A 20339-nucleotide genomic window follows, 5' to 3' on the forward strand; every position below is an offset into this window, starting at 1 on the left:
GCAGATTCTTTGGTGAAGAAGGATGTTGAAGCGTTTAATGATTTTTTAGCTTGGTTTTGATTCGTTAGGTTGTTTCAATTTTGTGATTTGAAAATATTTTTTATCTTCTCATCTCAAGAAGAGATCAATCTTATGTAAGTTGAGATTTTTCGGATCTTTTTACTTAGTATTTTTTAAATAGGTTGAGTGTATTTGGAGAACCTGATGGTTCGGATTTAAAAATTTAAAAATGTTAAGTTTTTTCTAGATATAAATTAAAAAGATAAATATATATATTACTGATAAAAAAAACATTTATATAATCCGGCTTCCTAAATAGTGGGTTCTTAACATTTGAATGAAGGAACCATAATTTGTAATATTGTCAAGATTTGAATTTCTTAGTTATGTCAAGTGATTATATATTGTCGTGGTGGTTATACTAATAGAACGATGAATAAATGTTCAATTTACCTAAAATTATATTTAGATCAATTTAGGACATAAACTTTTGATTCTAAGATCAATTCATTATAATTTTGGTAAAAATAATAAAAAATTTTAATTTTAATTTTAAAATAAAAATAAAAATAATAAAATATTCTTGTATGGGACCATACACATTTTCTGAAAAGGAGAGGATTGAAGTTTGATTTTGGGAGAGTTTGAGGATTGTTTGGGACATTTACCTTTACTTTATCGTCGCATCTAAGTATGAACTGAAGGCCAATTCATTTCATGCATAGATTTCACTTTCGGCTTCTGATGTTAAAGCATATTCTGTGTTGGCTTTTTTATTACCCAATTTGGTAGTTTTGCTTTAAACCAACAAAAAGCTCCTTCCCATGCTTGTTAATCAAGTATTACCCATTTCTTTCTTTTGCTTCTACACTTCTTCTTCGCATCCTTTGTTCTATATTTGTTTGTTTCGCCTATTAAATTTGCTTATTTTTACTAATTCAATCGCTTACTGCATGTACAGATTATATTATATATCAACATAAAATTGAACTCATGATTTATTGATCTTGACCTCCATTTTAGCCGTTAAAATTAAGACTTCATTGATCAACATAATAATACATTAACCAATCGCAGTTCACTTCCACTAATATTATGTTCTATTTTAACACGATGTAGCATCAAATTTGATGTTATTGTCTTTGTTATAATTTTTTATTTTTTAAAACTTTAATTAAAATGGTAATAATTTAGCTTTTTTTTTTTTTCTTTTCTTAGGGTAAGTTTGTTTTAAAGATACTAACATGATAAGATAGTACAGTTTTTTTTCCCAAAACACAATAAAGACAGCAACTAGATACTGTGTTGATATTCTAGGTAAGGCTATAGAGGTTGCAAGTGGAAGAATGGAGTGTGGTTATAGGATGCATGCGGGTCCACTATGACATTTACTTTACACATTTTGTGTGTTTTAAATTGGGAAAAGGTCGAGCAAGCTTTGTCTCACTTTATAATTTTCATTTTCTACTAATTCTTTTCACTTATATAAAACCAAAATGTACTTGCTAAGCTAAAATGATTAGAAAAGCTCAAGATTTTAAGATTTAGATTTTCTTTTAAAGCTTTTTTTCCCCCTTCAATCAAGGGTTCAAAAAGACTTATTATTCGTGAACCATCTCAACATATAAGTATTGATGTAATATGTCGATTTAAAATTCGCTTAAAGTATCACATCCGCTCCTCGAGAAATTAACATCCTAAAACTCTTTTATAACTGGAAACGCGTAGTTTAAAGTTTACTTATCCCCGTCTACAATACTGCATCTTGTGTTTAATGGACGTGAAATTCGTATAGGGTACCACAGTTTTACGTGCAAACGAAATCTTCTTGTCAAAGTAAGTGAGCTTGAATTTCATTTCAGAGCTCTTTACCTCTCTTATCTTCATAGAGCAAAGAAAGCCAGACTATTTTGAATTCCATGATGACAGAGAGAGAAGTTGAGAAGGAAAGTAGAGAGAAGATACATAAAGAGCATGCCCCCATAACCCAAAAGATACAACATCAACGAGTCACTGTCAATCCACTCGGTCGGGAGCGTTCCATATAACTCTTCCCATCTGTCTCTAACTCTAAGCCCAACCCCAAGAGTCCAAAACCAGAACCAAAACCAAAGCCGAATCAAAAAGCCAAACGCTTTCTTAATTTTCTCCTTGCTATGTTATGTGTGGAACCCACTTTACCACCCCAACCAGCGGCGCTATTAGTCTTTACTTGGTTTCCAAGCTCACCCACCTTCTCTTTTTCTCCCTGTTTCTCTCTCTTTCTATCTCTATCTCTATCTCTTCTCTTCTCTTCTCTTCTCTTCTTTTCTCCATTTTAATAACAACTATAAACGAAACAAATCCCTTTTCTTTCTTCTTGCTCTTCTTTCTCATATTGTTACTCTTTAAAAATCCTCCAATCATAACCCATAACCCATACTTACCCTAAATAGATATTTAAATACACTAGAAGATATGAAAGGTGAATATGTAGAAGCGCAACACCATCACCATCATCAAGGAAAGCATGAAAACACTCTTAACATGTTCTCTAAACTCCAATCTCACCACCACCACCACCACCAACAACACCACCACCTTCCTTTCTCTCAGCACTTCCCGCTTTCTCGTGATTCTGAAGACGATGATACTAGAAGTACCGGTGCTGCTGCGGCTGTAACCACCCCCTCCACCGCTGCTGCTGCTGCTGCCGCCGCCATCACCCCCACCCAGAAACAGAAACCGATTGAACCTAATAGTAGCGGCGGTACTGATGGTGCTACCATTGAAGTTGTTCGCCGGCCTAGAGGTAGACCGCCTGGTTCTAAGAATAAACCTAAACCGCCTGTTATTATTACGCGTGATCCTGAACCTGCTATGAGTCCTTACATTCTTGAAGTTCCTGGTGGAAGCGACGTCGTTGAAGCTATTTCTCGCTTTTGTCGCCGTAAGAATATTGGAATCTGTGTCCTTACAGGATCTGGTACCGTCGCGAATGTCACTCTACGTCAACCGTCGACGACTCCGGGGTCTACTATTACCTTTCATGGCAGATTTGATATTTTATCGATCTCAGCTACTTTTATGCCTCAGACGGTGTCGTATCCAGTGCCTAATACTTTCACTATTTCTCTGGCGGGTCCTCAGGGCCAGATCGTAGGTGGTCTAGTTGCTGGTAGTTTGGTAGCGGCTGGTACGGTGTATGTTGTGGCAGCGACGTTGAATAATCCGAGTCATCACCGATTACCGGCTGACGAAGAAGGGAGAAATTCTGGTTCTGGTGGTGGTGGTGGTGGTGAAGGTAGCTCACCGGCTGTGTCTGGTGCCGGTGGAGGCGGAGGAGATAGTGGACATACTCAAGGTGGTGGCGGAGGAGATTCTTGTGGAATGGTTATGTACAGTTGTCATTTGCCTTCTGAGGTTATCTGGGCACCCACTGCAAGGCCACCACCGCCTCCACCGCCTTATTAAAGTTACTCACTAGTCACTGTGAATTTGAAGAGGGTATTTTTGCTTTTTTTTTTTTAACTTTTTTTTTAAAAAATTAGGTGTTTCCTTCGATGTTCATTATCATCATATCATATCATCACTTCTGTTTAATTGAATTTCCTCTTTCATGTTAATGTAATGCAGTAGTGATTTTAGCTAAGAAAAACAGTGTAGCTTCCTCCTCTTTTTAGAAAAAAGAAATTATTTATTTTTATGTTGTTTAAGCTAGAATTGAAATATTTATTGACAAGAAAGGTCATGAGCTGAACTGGTTCTGACGTTTTATTAATGGAGGGTGTCAAAATCAGCATTTGTCTGTGTATTTGTAGGGATGGGTTATTACCCAGTGGATTATTGCGTGATGGGCTATTGCTTTGAAGTTTGAGAAATTGATAGGCATAAGGGTGAGGGGTGAGGTGTGGTTCTGGTTCCTGCTCTGCCAGCAGCAGCTACAGTTGCACCACACAGAAAGATAATGCAGATTCTTGAAATTTTGCTGTTTGCTTAGCTTAGCCTTCTTGATTTGGATAAAGCGTATGGCAGTAAAAGAACGTGGCTAGGGTTATGCTTGCCAGTTTTCTTTTCAGACACACTGAAGAGAGAGAGATGCTTGTTTTCTTTCTTTCTTTCTTTTTTTTTTTTCTTTCTTCCTTTATCCAATGCCTTCTTGAAAGCTCTCTTCCAAAACCATCACTTTAAATTTTTCTCTTCTATCTTTTATTCTTTATATCTCTGATCCAATCTGTACTTTCCTTTGTCTTTTCTTCTCCTCTTCTTTCTTTCTTTCAAACATAATGGAAACAAAGATAGGGTTTATATATTTTTGCAATGCTTTTGATTCTTTAGCTGTACAGTGTTTTTCTCTTACCACCAAATTAATAACGGTTGCAAATTGTATATATTTGAAACTTTAGATGAGAAAATATTTGCTAAAATACAAATATCATGACAGTGGATGCAAATTGCTTCATTTTCTTAGCGGTAACTGATTGATTTATGATCTCATATTTTGTTCATCGTATGGGGATTTGAAATTAAATTGCCGTTGTCTATTGTATTTTTCACTAAGAAATTCTGTAATCTAATTTTTGGTACTTGCAAGTGTTCAACGAACGAGGCTGTAGAATAATTGTAATTCAAAGGAACATTCTATCGATTATTTATATCAGTACATGTATTAAGATATTAATCTGATAATTTTTTTTAATTGATTAATATATAATTACTACTAAATTGACACTCATTGATATAAAAAATAAAAAATAAATAAAAAAACACCCTTAATTGATGCTTCAATGAACGGTCATACTTGTTAAAACATTAAAAAAACAACTCATTGATTTAATAAAAAAAAATATTTAATTCGATATGAATTTAAATTTAACAGAATTGTCCCTTAATTAATTTATTAATTTTACTAAAACATTTTTTTAATGCTCAGATTTATTAATAGAATGTATGTCTTGAAAGCTGGAATATATAAATGAAGGTAGTTGCTTACCGAGAAGAAAAAAAAATAGCGATTTAGTGAAAAAAGGAAAAGAAGTGCAGCACATAGTTCCTGATTGCGAAGTTATAACAAATTTACTAAAAATCAGCTAAGTGAAATCTAAATTTGCGAGGGTGAGCTATCAAAATTGCAAGCTTTTGAAAATGTGCTAACATGAACAATACGATGGTCCCTATGTTTGAGGATTTATAGCTTGCTTCCATTAGATGTATAACCCTGTCTTCTCTCCTACTAATAAGACAACTATTGTATTCTTGACACTTGGACTCCTGAACTCTTGCTACTTCTTGTTCTTTCTTCGTGCAAATCCAGTTTCAATCGTCTTTCTTTCAGCATTTAACGAATTTTGTAAATTGTTATTACTTACTTGTCTTATTCATTCGGGTTGAGATTCATATTTGAAAATCAAAACCTCCTAATGAAAATCTTAAATTTTAACAACTGAAATATTTCTTTTATACAATGGCGCCACCTATTCTTGACCATTCTTTGCCCTAAATTGACACTTTCTTTGGTAGTGTTGTTCAAAAATATAATTTGTGATCATGTGTATAAAATAAATATTATCATAGCAGCAACGTTGTTATTATGAAGGGTTGAGTTAATAATGAGCAGATCATAATAATTACAAGTTTGTGGGTTTGTTCTTCTTAATTAACCCATTACTTGAAATTAGAAACCCTTTGCCCATTTTTTCTTTGGTGCAATGCTTAGACCTAATCATATCTCTAGTTGTTCACAATTGACTTTGCTTCCCAATTTTTTTCTTTGATTTTCCAATTGCAACCATCCTGTCCACCAACTCTATTTTTCTTTGCTTTTTACCTCATCTTGCATTATTTTGTTTTTATTTTTTATTTTTATTGTATTAGATGTTGTGAATTGTTTGGTTGGCTAGAAAGAAAAAAGGAAGGTTGACAATATACTGTCATAAGCTTTTGACATTGCGGTTTTAATTTTTTGGAAAAGACTTGCTTCCTACCGATGAATGAACTTAACTCATACAATAAAAAATAAGTAGTTTTGAAATTAAAATTACTACTTTACGTTAGCATCTCACATGTTTTAAAACTTTAATTTTTTTTTTTTAATTAAACAAGCTCATTTTCTTGTACATTGTAAGTATAAAATATTAGGAAACTTTTTCTTCCTAAGTTAATTGTTGTTGGGCTGTTTCTGTCATAAACTAACAATAGTATGTCAGTAAAACTGCTCAAAGCATAGTTACGAAATATTTTTTGGTTATCATTTTATTAAACTTTATCCATCAAATACTACAGTTAATGTGTCATTGAATAATATTTCATAAATACTATCAGTAGACGAGATAGATGACAACGGTATATTCTCCTTAAAACAGAAGTATTGAATTTGAATTTTGGGTATGAAATACTTTTTTAAAATTTAGTAAAAAATACTTTATCCATTTATGAACCTATCTATTGAATCCGAATTAGTCGGATCAATATACTTCTAATACTAATTGGTTTAAAAAGAATATTTCATATATATATAACCGACCCATTTGACAATCAGAAATATATTATATTAAATAATATCGCTTTACTAGAAAGAATGCATGGAAGGAACATGTCTTCAAACATTGCATATATGTTGAGTATGGGCATTGTTATGGTGGTTTCGTTGTGCCAATTCCAATATCATGTGATTGGTGAAGATGGGGACATCATTGACCAATTTTGTATTTTTTTTTTTTTTTTTTTTTTTTGAAAAAAAATCCATTATGCATATTTGAGTACAGAACCATTGAATTGAGACTGCTACCGATAATAAAAATAATTAATTTACATAATTAATTCTTTCTTACACAAAAAATAAATTGAAAGAAGTTTTATATATGTAACAAAGAATTAAGATTTTATTGGTAAAAATCTTGAAAATAAAAGGAATGGTAACTCATTTTGAGAATAGCAAGTGGGCCAAGGGGTCCACATAGATTTTCTACCAACCAAAGAATCAAGGACTAAACTCCAAGTCAAGAAAATTTAGTGTTGATCTACATTATACCTTCATGGGAATGTTGAATTTGTGAGACAGGGCCACATATATATATACACCAAACTCTTTCAAGTACAGTGCATTATTCAAAACCTTTATCAATAAATATCACCTAACACCATGCATGATGCAATCCTTCCTCTTTACTGTGTTTTTGCTCTTCTTTTATAATAAGTTGTTGGAAATTATATAAAAAAATCATCCAAAAATACTCTATTTTAATTTCAAATTAGTTGAGATCGGATGTATAAATCTTTTATTACATTTTATTCAAAATTCATACTAATGTTCAAAGGATATATATAAATGCAAAAATTTATTAGTAAAAGTATTTCGGTCTGTTTGGATATATTAAATTAATGGTCGTATATTATACTATTGTAAGATGATGTGAAATTTACATTATATATATATATAATTAAAGAGAGAGAGAGACTTAAAGATGTTAAAGATGGCTAACTTTCAAGTAGAAGGAAAACACATACAAAGCCACCATTTTACCGTGCGGCCGAAAGAAGAGATATAGATTGACATTGATTGTATAAAAGATTTCTAGACATTGCATACATTAATATATAATTATGTATCGTTGTCTGTTCCTGCTTTGTTGGACATCTCCTAGACTCGAGGGATTCTCTGTGGTCCGGTCTATTTTACATGGCTTTTTACCTTAATTTTCTTTATTCAATAATATATGCATGCTTTGGAAAAAGCTACTTAGAAATTAATCTACAAATGCATGCAATTGTAAATTCATAAATCTGTATATATTAGTCGCCTCTTTCACACATAGTAATGGATGATTAAAGCATAACTTTTTCAAAGCATTCATTGATCGACACTTTAAATTACATAACAGTGCAAATCTTCTTTCTTACTCCTTTTTTTTTTTTTCAGGACTCCACTTTTAAAAATCGAATGAACAGTATGAGAAAAAGATCAATTTGAGAATATATATATATACAAAATTATTCAAGGAGTATAATAATTCAAAAGTATTATTTTGAAATTTGAACTTAAGACAAGCGATTAGACGTATTGATTCTTATAAGATATTAAATCGGTGAAAACCGAAATCGATGTTAAATGTTGAAAAGTTACTTAAAACCAAGAAAAAAAAAAAGAAAAAAAGAAAAGAAAGGAAAAGAAAGGATTCTTTCTTTGCTATAAGGCATTGAAGTGAAGTTGGGTGTGAGAGATAGACTTTTGCATATACAAAAAGAGTAGCAAGTGCATTGCATTCTGCAGATGGCATAGAAACTTGTCTTCGTCGGCTACTGAGTGGTAGGTGACGTGTCGGTGAGGAGATATAGTGATCTGGATGCCATTTTTGTTCTGTGTCTTTCTTCTGTTTCCACTTTGATTAATTACTACTAATTAACAATTCTTGCTGTAAAAGCCATGCATATTGCTTAATTTGCTAACTAATGGAGCCCATTTTGAAGATACCTATAGATGTTGTCATTAACTATTTACCTCATAAAATTTACTTTAAATGGAATTTATAAATCAATACTACATGAGAGTAAATTTATTACTCCATCTCTCACAAAATATAAGTTATTTTAAAGTGATTATGTTGTAATATAAGTAGTTTTGAGTATTTTAATGAGTAATAAATGATATTTTTTCAATGTTACTCTTATTTACATTAGATACAAAAAATACTTTCATAAGTAACTATTGATTTTGAAATAAAGTATAATTTAGTCAAATTACCGTTAGTTTTATTATAATCTAGTAGAGTTAATTACTTCCTTAATTCTTGATCAAAAACCTTAAACGATTTATATTTGGGACAAAGAGAGTATTAGTTAATTTTTATGAGTAGTAATCATTTTTTATTTTTATTTCAACAAAGTTTATCTAACAACCATAGTTTTTGCAAGATAAAAATTGAATTCTTTTAATGAATATGATTCTATAATCTATTCATCCTCTCTGTTTCAAAATATAGGTCGTTTAAGGTTTTTACATAAGGATTAAAGAAACAATTCTCTTAGATTATAATAAACTCAAGGGTAATTTGACCAAATTATCTTTTATCTTAAAATCAATAGTTGCTTGTAAAAATATTTATTATATTTAGTGTAAACAATGGCAATATTGAAAAAATATTATTTATTATTTCTTAAAATAGATAAAACAATTTATACTTTAGAACAAAATAACAAACTAAAAACGACTTATATTTTGAAACAGAAAGAGTATTACGTAATACTATATTCATAAAAAAATTGTTTAATTTGTAAGAAGGATTTTAACAATTTTGTAATATAGCGTATATTGTTATATTACTAGAATTTAAGGGCGAAGGTTGAATAAGTAGATAGGGGTTTGAAGTCCTCCACTCCCTTAACTCTCGGTTTTAGATTCTGAAATCCAAAATTAAAGGAATGAAGGTTTCAGCCTATGAACGAGACCTCCGCTCAATAATTATAAACAAGTCAAGATCCACAAAATCTATGGAATGAAAAATGATGTTTGCTTTAATTAATTTTGAACTCATTGAGTTGGCTCCCGAGTTATTAAACTTGACTTGATAAACATATGGAATGGGTTTGAACCGAGCATAGTCACATAGAAATGCAAGGCATTAATTTTAGTCAATAAGGCATTATCGAAGAATTTAGAAGCGTGGGTATTGTTATGTGTAGTCTAATCCATAGAAATGACTTTGTTCAAAAACCGGATGCTATGGAAGGTGTATGAGAAAAGAAAACCACTAGTATGGGTCGAGAAACGAACGTGGGTTTGAGAACGAAAGAATTAAGTACACGTGTACGGCCCTGATAAGTCATTATTCAACAGTTGAAACTAGAGAAATGTCCTAACTTCTAACTAAGTAGCAGTATAAGTACTGTGGCAGACAGCTTGTAATAAATTAATAATGTGGAAACTGGAAAGTCAATTACTTTCCATTAAATCTCCCTAAAAAAAAAAAAAAAAAATCAATTCAACGCCTTTCTTGGTCTTACAATCTAAAAGTTAATCTAATTAATAATTTTATGTTTAGAAAAAATAAATTAATAATTCATAACGTTTTTTTTTTTTCACAAACAAACTAATTTCTTAATAACTATAAAATTTCATTAAGCAAAAAAAAAAAAAAAAAGAGACTTAATATCATTTGAATCTTTTAAATTTTAATATAATCTATTAATTCCTTAACTTAAAGTTCAAATTAGCATTGATATTTTTAAAATTATTTCCTCTTATTTTTTTCCTAGGAACTGTAATTCATTTTTATTTGTTAAAAAATTATTTAATATTTTATTTTAATTATTTTGAAATATGCAATAATTTTTAAGTTATTTTTTATTGTTAAGATTTAAAATAGGATCGGATAAAGTTTTTATTTACAAAAATTGAGTTTAGTTTAATTCAATATAAAAGATTATTTTACTTATGTCATTAAACTAAATTCGAGTCTAGCTATGTGAATTGAAAGCAGATAAATAATTAATTTGAATTTTTTATTAAAGATCTCTTAATACTTTTACACAAAAACTAAAAATTTAAACATTAAGGATTAAAAAATAATTATGACCGAGAGAGAGAGTTGGCCAATTGGTTATGGGCATAGAGGTGGTAGTGTCGAGTTTGGTAGGCGGTGGTTGAACCAGTCTTCCTACCCCACGTGGTATTCTGGTCCTCTCCAATTTGGCTTTATCTTGTTTCTTACTACTACAATTTTCTCTCTTTCGTTATCCTTAAAAGTAAATGACTATTTAATCCATAAATTTGACCATTAATTACAACAACATCCCTATGATTAATCATTCATTTTTAACCCGTAAATTTATTTAATCCTTTCTTTTTAAAAAAAAAAATTCATTTTAGAAGTTTGATATATAATATTTGACTTAATAATTCACGTTTAACATAATATTACTATTTAGCCTCTCATATTTATAATTATTATTATTCATTTTCTTACTTAATAGACACTTTTGAAATGAAGGAGCAAATAGTTTAATAGAGCTAAAGTTTAATAACTAAAAGATGTATTTATCAAATAAGATAGATGAAATTTATAATTATAATTATAATTAAATTTGAGGGACTAAATAATTTGCCCAATCTAAAATGAAAATTTCTCACCACTAATATTTTCTCTCTTTTTCGTTATCCTAAACTGAAAGAGATTGTACTGTTTTTTTCAAACTATTACAATCCATGCGGTCAAATTGGTATAATTGGTTTTCTTATTAGGATATTTGTTTTAGTGGGCCTTTCAAGTGCGAAAAAATGGCTTTCGATAACCTTCTTTATCCTGCTATCCAAGAAAACGAAAGCTTCTCTATCTTTTCTTATCCATGTCTAATTTATTAAAAAAATTTTTTTCACTAATTTCATTGATCCTCAATGCTTTGACAACTTGAGTTTGTGTAACATTTATAGATTAGAAAGATCCAATTATCACGTTAGAGTGGGCTCATAATCAAGTCCCTAATTGGATCCAATACTTTCTGGGCCAATCAAGTCCAAGAATGGAATTGTTGAGCCCAGAACATTAAAAAAAAAAAAAAGAAAAAAGAAAAAATTGCAAATATCGAGTATAGCCCTACAACACAAATTTAAATTTTCAAAAAGATATGAAACTGTGCAAAGCAACATAAACTTATAATTATTCATGATCTGAAGTAAACAATTGAGTGGGTTAAAAGAACCCCTTTAGGGACTCATTTATGAAAAAGTCCCTTTTCAGTTTGAACTATACACTATGAGAACAACTCATCTTCATAAGGGAAAAGGGAAAGAATTTGACAAAATGGGGTGGCTCATTTCTTTGAACAAGGCCAGCTACAACAGTAACATTAAATACAGATCTCCCTCTTCCCAACTTTTATTTACGCCCCTAACTTAAATTACTTGACAGAAAAATGTTTTAACTTGTTCTTTCACTTACTGATCTTCTAAAGGATACACCAGATTTTACAGGGTTAACCCGTCCTAATTTTGCCGAGTCAGTCTCCCTACAACTACTACTATTCCCTAACTTTCTAAATTGTTTACTCGTGTCAGAATGGAAAAAAGGATCACTATCCCTGATTTCCACATCCACTAGCCTGCTATTCCATTCGCCTTCTGCCACCGCCAGCCTGCTCATCTCTGGTGAGTACCTCGAGTACAAGGGGGAAGAGGATGACGATGAAGTGTCAGAATCAGAAGTGTTCCTCCAAGAGTTGTTCCAACCACCAAAAATGTAATCAGAAAGCTCATCAGTACTTGTAGAATCTCGGGTGCTCTCAGTACTGCATGAACCCTCATCCGAGTTGCTGCTAGTAAAAGAATAATTGTCACTTGAGGAGTCCTCTTCTAAAATTTTTTGAAGCCGGTTGAACTTCAAATAGAAAGATTCAACACTGGCCAAACTATCAGGAGAATTAGAATTTGGATTTAAGCGAACGATACTTGAGTGACTGGATGTGGATCTTGAATTCAATGCAGTATTCTTTGCATTGAGTTTTGAAGTGCCTTTTGTTTTTAGTTCACGAGACACTAAACTGTTCCTTATCAATCTTGGAGCCCTTGGTGAGCACCTGAAATAGAAGTAGTTGGTCAAAAACATCAAAGCAACAACTTATATTCATTCTACAAATTGAGCTCCTGAGACTGGTCACCTTGCATAAAGTAGCATGTATGCTCCTTTTGTTAAGACTCTGTCGAGATCCACAGCTGTTACCTATTCAACAATGGCCAACATGATACAAAGAATTAGTTAGGAGAAATGACATGAAGCTTATTTAAATGTTGCTACAGTGCATAAAATATATAAAACAAAGAAAGCAAATGAGAAAAGAAATTTTGTTAACAAATCTTAAACTGTATATCTTATGGCCCTAAGTCACTTGTCGGAGCTGGGACTGAGGGAGACCAACCAAATACATTCATGTATATATTGATTCTATGACAGGATTCTGAACATGTCTACTTTGAACAGGGAAACAGAATAGGTTAACTCGAGCTCAGCCACTGGCTAGTAGCCTAGTTGTAGACTGACCATCTCATAGCGCAAGAGGCTAAGGGTTCTCTCTAGGCCCCTTGCAAACCCACCCCCACCCCTCTCTCTTTCTCGTCTTCTATTTCTGCTCTCGTGTAAGAATTTGTGTGCACCAAAAAAGATGGTCAAACTCCCGTACAGATATCACAAACCATAGGCACACCAAAGGTCCACTAGCTGAACAAGCAGCTGCGCTCCTGGAAAATTTATGGGATAAAACACAAGTAGGCATCCCTTAGAGAGAAACCTTTTTGTTGGGCCAAAAAGCCTGAATGCTCCTTTCGTAGGAAGCAAATGTGATTCCTTGAAATGAGGTAATCAATTTTATCCCCATGTCCCCACTTCATTCATTAGATTCTGAAGCAGAATTAAATTATGAAGTACATGCCTCAAGACATCACAGTTTGAGCATCTCCCTCACCCAATTCCACCATCATTCTACCATCACACCACAATGAACACTGTTGCAGAATTCAACCCAACCACAATCCTCATAGACATCACAGATAACGAGCACCACCCACAAATACCATAGATTCCACCTGAGCTCTGTCATCAAAAGGCAAAGAAATCAAACTCATCAAATAGTTATTACTGCCACCTCTGTCATCACCATCCCTCATCACTCTACAAAAACAATCATGGTCTCCTCCACTGATTTAAGTTACTCATGATCCGATTCTCAAGGCTCATCCCACATTGGTTTTTTGATTCATCTAGATTCCTACACATGACGGATGCAAATTCTAACCTTCCATAGCTCTCTTTCTATCAACAACTCACTTATCTTTTCCACCACATATGCCTTATCTCCATCTCATGATCATCAAAGTTTCATCCTGATGATGTGATGATGTTAATTAATTTTTTGAATTTCCAAGAACTAAATAGCTATAAGGTGTCAAACCAAACCTCAGGGGGATCGCGATTCTATTTGTTTCTAATATATCCTAGAGCATAAAGTTCACTTAAAAATTCTCATTAGGCATCGATGATCAAGATACAGTTAAACTTTGGCAGTTGGAACTGGATATTTCAGGCAACAGAATAAGTCAAATCAGTGCTAGGGTCCAAATGTATAATCACATTAATTCAGTGAAATAGAAAGAAAAAGTTTAGCAAGTGCATGCAAAAGTTTGTCAATGTATAATCTATAAATAAACATACCGTACTATCATCAATCTTGAACCACTTATTCTGGATATTTTTTATGTAGCACACGTAGTGCCCAGAAAATGAAGCATTCATGATATCCAAATGAACAACCACCCCATAAAGCCTGTATATGGGTGATTTGTCACTTGTGCCACTAATATATGGTGCTAAATCCAGGATCTCTGGGAATCGAATGGACTTATTGAGCTTTCCAAATTTACCTGACTGTAAAGTTAGCACAGCAAGGAAATGAGAAAATTTTCCAATAATACAGGAGAAAATATTCTATAATAGTTACCTGAAAGCGCTTCAACACAATTGTAAGTACATTGGGTGCCTCCACTATTGTCAACTTTTTCTTGGCCTTCTCAAAAGATTTGCATCTGAATAGAACCATAATGACATAGAAGTCAAATACATTCAAAGCCAATAATTCCTAGAAAACAAAGAACCTGTTAAAAATTATGAAAGGGAATGGCTTGACAATCATCATTTGTTACCCAAATTCTGCTACATGTATTGTAATAGACAAAGTAAAACAAAATTCAAAAAAAAGAGAGTTTACATGGAATACATACATCTCTTACAACTAAAGAAGAAATGTGCATACTTCTGCAATACATTATAAAATGGCAACATGTGCTAGTACATCTAATCATGATTTTTTTCGGATTATTATGCCAATTTAACCAAGCTTAGAATTTTATTAGAAGTATCATTACACTTAGCAAGAAGTTTTGAAGCACAAGACACAGTAGAACCAGGTATCAAGCACCTTACATATCATCATATTCTGTCCTCAATTACTTGTTATATAAATTAAGTTTCTGACATTCTGTTGTGCTGTAAAATTTTAGTAGAAAGGACACGTCAGCATATTATGTATAAAAATGAAGAATCATTTTAACAAAAAAAGGATAAACTCTAAGCTGCCCCCACTCCCCCCAGCCATACCCCAATTACAAAGCTAAAACCCAAAACCTCCCTTCTCAAGAGAGAATACCTCTACAAGAAAAAACCATTAGCCACTAAGACTTTGAACTGATATAATAAGATGAGAAATCAACTGAGATTGTCCAAGAAGCATAAAAATAATACTAATTGAAGACAAATTTCATTGGAAAAGATAACCTGACCAACCTGCTGCATTGATATTTGTTGTCTCCATCAAGAAGTTCAGTACTCGTGAATCGTTTAAGTGCATCTTCAAGCTTCCCTATATCCCCTTCTATTTCAACAGTAAGATCCATCATTCTTTCATGCCGCTCTGACTTGTAATGGCACTTCATGCATTTTATCTGTTTTCCAATTATGTTCATAACATAAATTCCATCATGGAGTTTTTCCAATAATTGGGTCACTTTGATGCAATAATCATTAGGACTAATAAAGAGAGATAAAGAAACAAAAGGAGTATAAATCTCTTAATGTCATAATCTTCAAAAGGTTTCACCTTTGAGCGAAGGTAACCTCCAAAAGTAAGACCTATGAGAGTGGTTTCTTCCTCAAGGGAACCTAATACATTCACCCCAGCTTCTTTAAGGCAAACAGATTGCATTGTATCAATAGCATACCTGTAAAATCATTTCACTGATCTTGTATGAAATTCTCTAAAAAATGAAATCATAAAAACATGGAAAATGCATTTTCCTTGTGGGCCGCATGCTCACAAACATCTCACCTTAGGAATTCATGTGCATCTTCTTCCCTTCCACTACCCAGCTGACTTCCAATGTTGTGCAGCTGAGAGAGTATACCGATAGGAGAAAGTGGAGATTTCCCTTCCTTTGCCTTCAAAATTAAACTTTCAAACTCACAAGTGAAGCACCATTCTTTATTTACACCTGATATGGAAAAGAATCGCAAACTCATTTGAAACTATGCAATTGTTATTAAACATATTAATTAAACATTCATCATGTAGGATTAATATTACGAGCATGATAAGAAACATACATTCTTTAGCATGGAGTCCTTGAACAAAGTAAGCTGTCAGGGGAGGAGTAAATGCCAAGCATTGAAGAACAGCATTTGCATAACAGCTGCAAAAATACAATGGCATATAAGTTGTAAAAAGTTCAAGTAAATTTAATTAAAAAATAACCTCAATGAGAAGAGGCCAAAGATAAGACAGAAAAGTGGAACTGTTTTTCTTGCAAAAATGTAAGAGCTCTTCCTGACCTAATGTTTTCAGCCCATAAAACAATGTACACGAGTAAAATTGTAACATGCAGTATATATCTTGGCCGGAATGGTATTGTTTTACAATGTATCTGGTGACATCACACCAGTCCTATCTGGTAGCATTATCTCAAGCAAAATACAAAATCTTCAAGTGATGTATAGATGGTCAGGTGTTGCTGGCAAGATATTGGTTGTGTTGACTATGCGAGATCATAATGAGCATAATGTTAGCACTGTGATTCTCAATGTTCAGGCAGCATAACTAGGAGAGATTAGCACACTTTTTTTTTTTTTTTTTTTTTACTCAATCACATATTTAATATCGAAATGGTTTCCAATCAAGCTATTCAAAGAAAAAGCAGAAGGAAGTAAGCACTGAAATGATTTATGCAAAAATGCAGTGAGAAACAAACAGAAAAACATGTATCTACATGTTTACTCTAGATGTCCCTTAGACCATAAACAGTAATAATCATGCAAATTGTACACTGAAGAATGGAAGGAGATATATTCCCAGTATCATTTATAATAACATCCTAATATATAAAGATGGTCTATGTTGCTTAAAAATTGATGGAAACACAAATTTTATCAACTAAATACTATATTGTTCAGTTATTTAAATATTCTTTATATCGTCAAAATGTGTTTGATATACCTGTTTCCACAATTGACAAGGCCACAAGGTTTCATTTCCACCTTGCTTGAAGTATATAGCTTTACAAATAGATTGTATGAAAAAAGCCCCTAAACAACAAAAACAAAAATAAATTAAAGTAAAATTCAAATGCCTAGAATAAGAAAACTAGATGTAAGCAAATAAAAAAAAAAAAATTTAAAAACAAACCTTATCACTGTATTTTGCATATTTAGGTCCTCTAAGTTGGTCAACAACTTTCCACATAGATGATTTTAGTCCACTAGCTGAGCCTGGAGAAGCAGCTATAGCATCGGTTTCAACATTGTCCACTTTTCCAGATTTCACACTCGGAAATGAATGCTCATTGGCACTAGAAGCCAAATGGATTTGAGAAGCACTAGATGAATCTCTGGACTTAGAAACATGTGAATCACTAACAGTATCATTGTTAATAATATTTAATCCGTTCAGGCTTGAGGATGGAGATTTATAACCATTGGATTTTGAATCAACCACATGTGATAATTCTCCATTGTTCAAAGGTAAATGAGCATGTGAAGAGGATGATGACACAGATTTTACCTCACTCAGCTTTGACACATTGGAACCATAACCTGATCTGTTATCTATATGACTAGACTTCTCAAGGCTCATAGTTTTGGAACTCTTTATCCTCAATGTATCATAACTAGTGTTTTTTGATAAAGATGCCCCATCAACAGGCCTGCTAGTCCCCAAAGGAGATGGATGTGCATCACCGGACATGGTGCCTTTCACCTCTGAGGTTTGAAGATTTAAAGAAGAAACTCTATTACTAGATAAATCAAACTTAAAATGTAGGAATGACTCAGAATCAGATAACTTCATGTTAGCAGCTGCACTGGAACTGGGCAGATTTGGATCATCTTGAGCAACATTGCTGGACACAACAGGCTTGAGAGTTCTATCCCAAAAACCAGAAGAAACTTTACTAGACTGAGTATTTGAACCCTTGCGCATGGCACTGATACTCTGACTTGAACAACCAGTGGGTACATGCTGCATCTCTCCATCATTGCAGCGAGATATATTTGATTCGCTACATTTATTAAAACTATCAACAGAATCAGCTAAACTTGCAAACTTTGGAGACACAGGCTCAGTTTCCTCTGCCTTGTTTAAAACAGGCTCAAGTACGTTAGGGGCGGTATCAAGAGCTGTTGTTCTATCTAATCCCTCAGGTTCATTAGAACTGATACTCTCACCAACAGAAACGTTATCAGATGATTCACCACCGGTTGGAGAAGTGGAGAAACCAGAAAAGGAGGTGCTTGATGATTCAGAAGAAGATGAATCCCCTGTATCTACAACAAAATCAACCTTAACATAATCAGCATTTACAAGTGGAACTGCAGTAGTGCTACTAGAATTAGATAATACAGGTCCATCAGATGATGTCTCAATTGATTCATTTCCAACTATGTCATAAATAACACGTTGACTTCGTTTTGCCAGCTTCTGAGAAGAATTGCCTCCGTCATCATTAACATGATAAGTGGTGCTCGGAGGACAGCATTCTTCCTTGTGACCTTGTCGCCAGTGTATTATTTGACACTTTCCAGAACTGAAAAAAAAAATCAAATTATATCATAAACATACAACTAAATAATGGAAAACAAAGGCAACAAAAACTACAATCACAAATTGGAGGGAAAAAAATTTTATTGATTTGAAGGTGAGAAAAATAAGAATACATATATTAGAAAACACAGAGAATAATTTCATATTTTCATTAACAAATATTATTGTAATCTTAATCCATGTGTTAGACTGCTTCTTGCTTATTCAGATAAACAGGATACCATCAGAATCCGAAGATTTCACATTGCTTAGGGTTTAAATAAGTGGCAAAGAGGTCTTACAGCCCACACAAAACCACAAGTCTGCTGAGTAACAAATTACATCCCCGCATCTCTTTGCTACTTATAAACCATTTATCCATATGACAGCATTGGCCAAAATGAAAAACATATATGAGATTATCACAGTTAACAAGCAATGAATTTCTTTGAAAGCCTCTAAAATCACAGCCCATCCAGTTGTAGAACTTGATTATTTTCCTACTATTCTCCCACTTTACCTCAAACAAATGGAAAATAACAATCAGAATATTAAGAAATCATCTCCTCAAACAAGCAAAATTCAGTTTAACTACCAACATAACATTCAAACACACATTATAAGCAAATGCGGGAATAGTAAATCCAGCTTCCAATCTATGTCCAAAAAATGTCTCAATTTCTACATATCCAGAGGATAAATCCTAAATATCAAACACTAAACTAAACTTAAAATTATAAAATAATAATAATAATAATAATAATAATAATAATAATAATTCAACCTGTAATTGTAAAAATAACGTACCAATATCTGACAGTTTTACACCGGGAACACCTTGTGGTGGTAGGAGAATAACAAACGGCACACTGATAGTTATTTTTTGAAGCAGAAACGGCCACATAGGAAACAGTAGCCTCAAGCTCAGCCCTAGCGGCCTCCTCCGAAGCCAAAATCAATAAACGCTTGATCTCCTCTTGCCTGGCTATGGAAAGCCGCCATTTCCGACGAATTACAAAGCCGATCACCGGAAAAACCACACAAAGCAGAAGGACCAGGCTCGAAAACCCTAGATCCCCGGTAACATGCATTTATCCACCCGCACCTAACACGCATCCAGCAAAATTTACGATCCCTGACCTCCTAATATCACCCCCACACATAAGTGAGGCAGTTTCCAGCAGCGGTGAGGCTTATTCTGACGACTGCACAGGCAAGGCCCTCAAGATCGGAATACAAGAAATAATATCGCACTTCCGACGGCTACGATTGAAGATAATTGACAAAAGAAATGTCGTTTTCGCTAGGTGTTGAGGAATATTTTTCTTTTTTCCTTTTAACTGAGCTTGTGTTCGCTATTACTGTGAGCTCGTCGATTTTTGGACAACCACCAGATCGAGATTTTAGGGCTCTGTTATTTTGTCATTTTAGAGAGAAAGAAGAAGGGAGGGAGAATTTAGATGCGGAAAATATAAATTGAGTTGTTTAATTTGATTTTAAAACAATGATTTTTTATTATTAAACTAAAGAAATTTTATGGTCGAGGGAAAGGAATTTTGTTTTCAGGCATCGAGAAGCGTGAATTCTTTGCTCATCAAATATTCGGACCGCTGGCCCCACTCTAGTTCCGGTCCAACCGGACGGCTTGTTTTCTTTTTCTATTTTTAGAGATCAAATTTTGTTTTAATTGATTTGAAATTTTTATTGTCTGAAATAATACTACAGGCTATAATGTAATCTAAAATAACACTGCA

At 33.1% G+C, this 20339-nt stretch overlaps 2 protein-coding genes across 3 annotated transcripts; one reads left to right on the forward strand and one right to left on the reverse strand.

Moving 5' to 3' along the window:
• Positions 1–1966: 1966 nt before the first annotated feature.
• Positions 1967–3685, forward strand: LOC105630697 (Putative AT-hook DNA-binding family protein). Its single transcript, XM_012212596.4, has one exon. The coding sequence runs from the start codon at positions 2458–2460 to the stop codon at positions 3451–3453; it is 996 nt and encodes a 331-aa protein (XP_012067986.1). The 5' UTR covers positions 1967–2457; the 3' UTR covers positions 3454–3685.
• Positions 3686–11765: 8080 nt separating this feature from the next.
• On the reverse strand, positions 11766–20123 carry UBP16 (ubiquitin-specific protease 16). Of its 2 annotated transcripts, XM_012212595.4 has the most exons (12): positions 19393–20123; positions 17194–18589; positions 17005–17093; positions 16119–16204; positions 15844–16006; positions 15616–15736; positions 15303–15460; positions 14461–14545; positions 14175–14387; positions 12628–12689; positions 12419–12546; positions 11888–12282 (listed from the first exon to the last, which is right to left on the reverse strand). In XM_012212595.4, exons 1-12 carry the CDS (start codon positions 19674–19676, stop codon positions 12110–12112), a joined length of 2958 nt encoding a protein of 985 aa, XP_012067985.1. In that variant the 5' UTR covers positions 19677–20123; the 3' UTR covers positions 11888–12109. The 2 variants fall into 2 exon arrangements, with proteins under 2 accessions (XP_012067984.1, XP_012067985.1); XM_012212594.4 differs by having other exon boundaries at positions 11766–12546; positions 19393–20120.
• Between the last annotated feature and the right edge of the window lie 216 nt (positions 20124–20339).

The sequence above is a fragment of the Jatropha curcas genome, chromosome 9 (genome assembly GCF_041381405.1).
Source record: "Jatropha curcas cultivar XTBG-Jc1 chromosome 9, XTBG_Jcur_1.0, whole genome shotgun sequence".
NCBI classification, from domain to species: Eukaryota; Viridiplantae; Streptophyta; class Magnoliopsida; order Malpighiales; family Euphorbiaceae; genus Jatropha; species Jatropha curcas.

What these genes read in the sequence shown, in the direction of transcription:
- LOC105630697 (XM_012212596.4), top strand. Translation starts at nt 2,458, where the DNA reads ATGAAAGGTGAATATGTAGAAGCGCAACACCATCACCATCATCAAGGA.
- UBP16 (XM_012212594.4), bottom strand. Translation starts at nt 19,676, where the DNA reads ATGCATGTTACCGGGGATCTAGGGTTTTCGAGCCTGGTCCTTCTGCTT. An exon ending in AGGACTCCATGCTAAAGAAT is followed by an intron (nt 16,007 to 16,118) that starts GTATGTTTCTTA and finishes TTTCCATATCAG; the next exon opens with GTGTAAATAAAGAATGGTGC. An exon ending in TACATGCTACTTTATGCAAG is followed by an intron (nt 12,547 to 12,627) that starts GTGACCAGTCTC and finishes CTTCTATTTCAG; the next exon opens with GTGCTCACCAAGGGCTCCAA.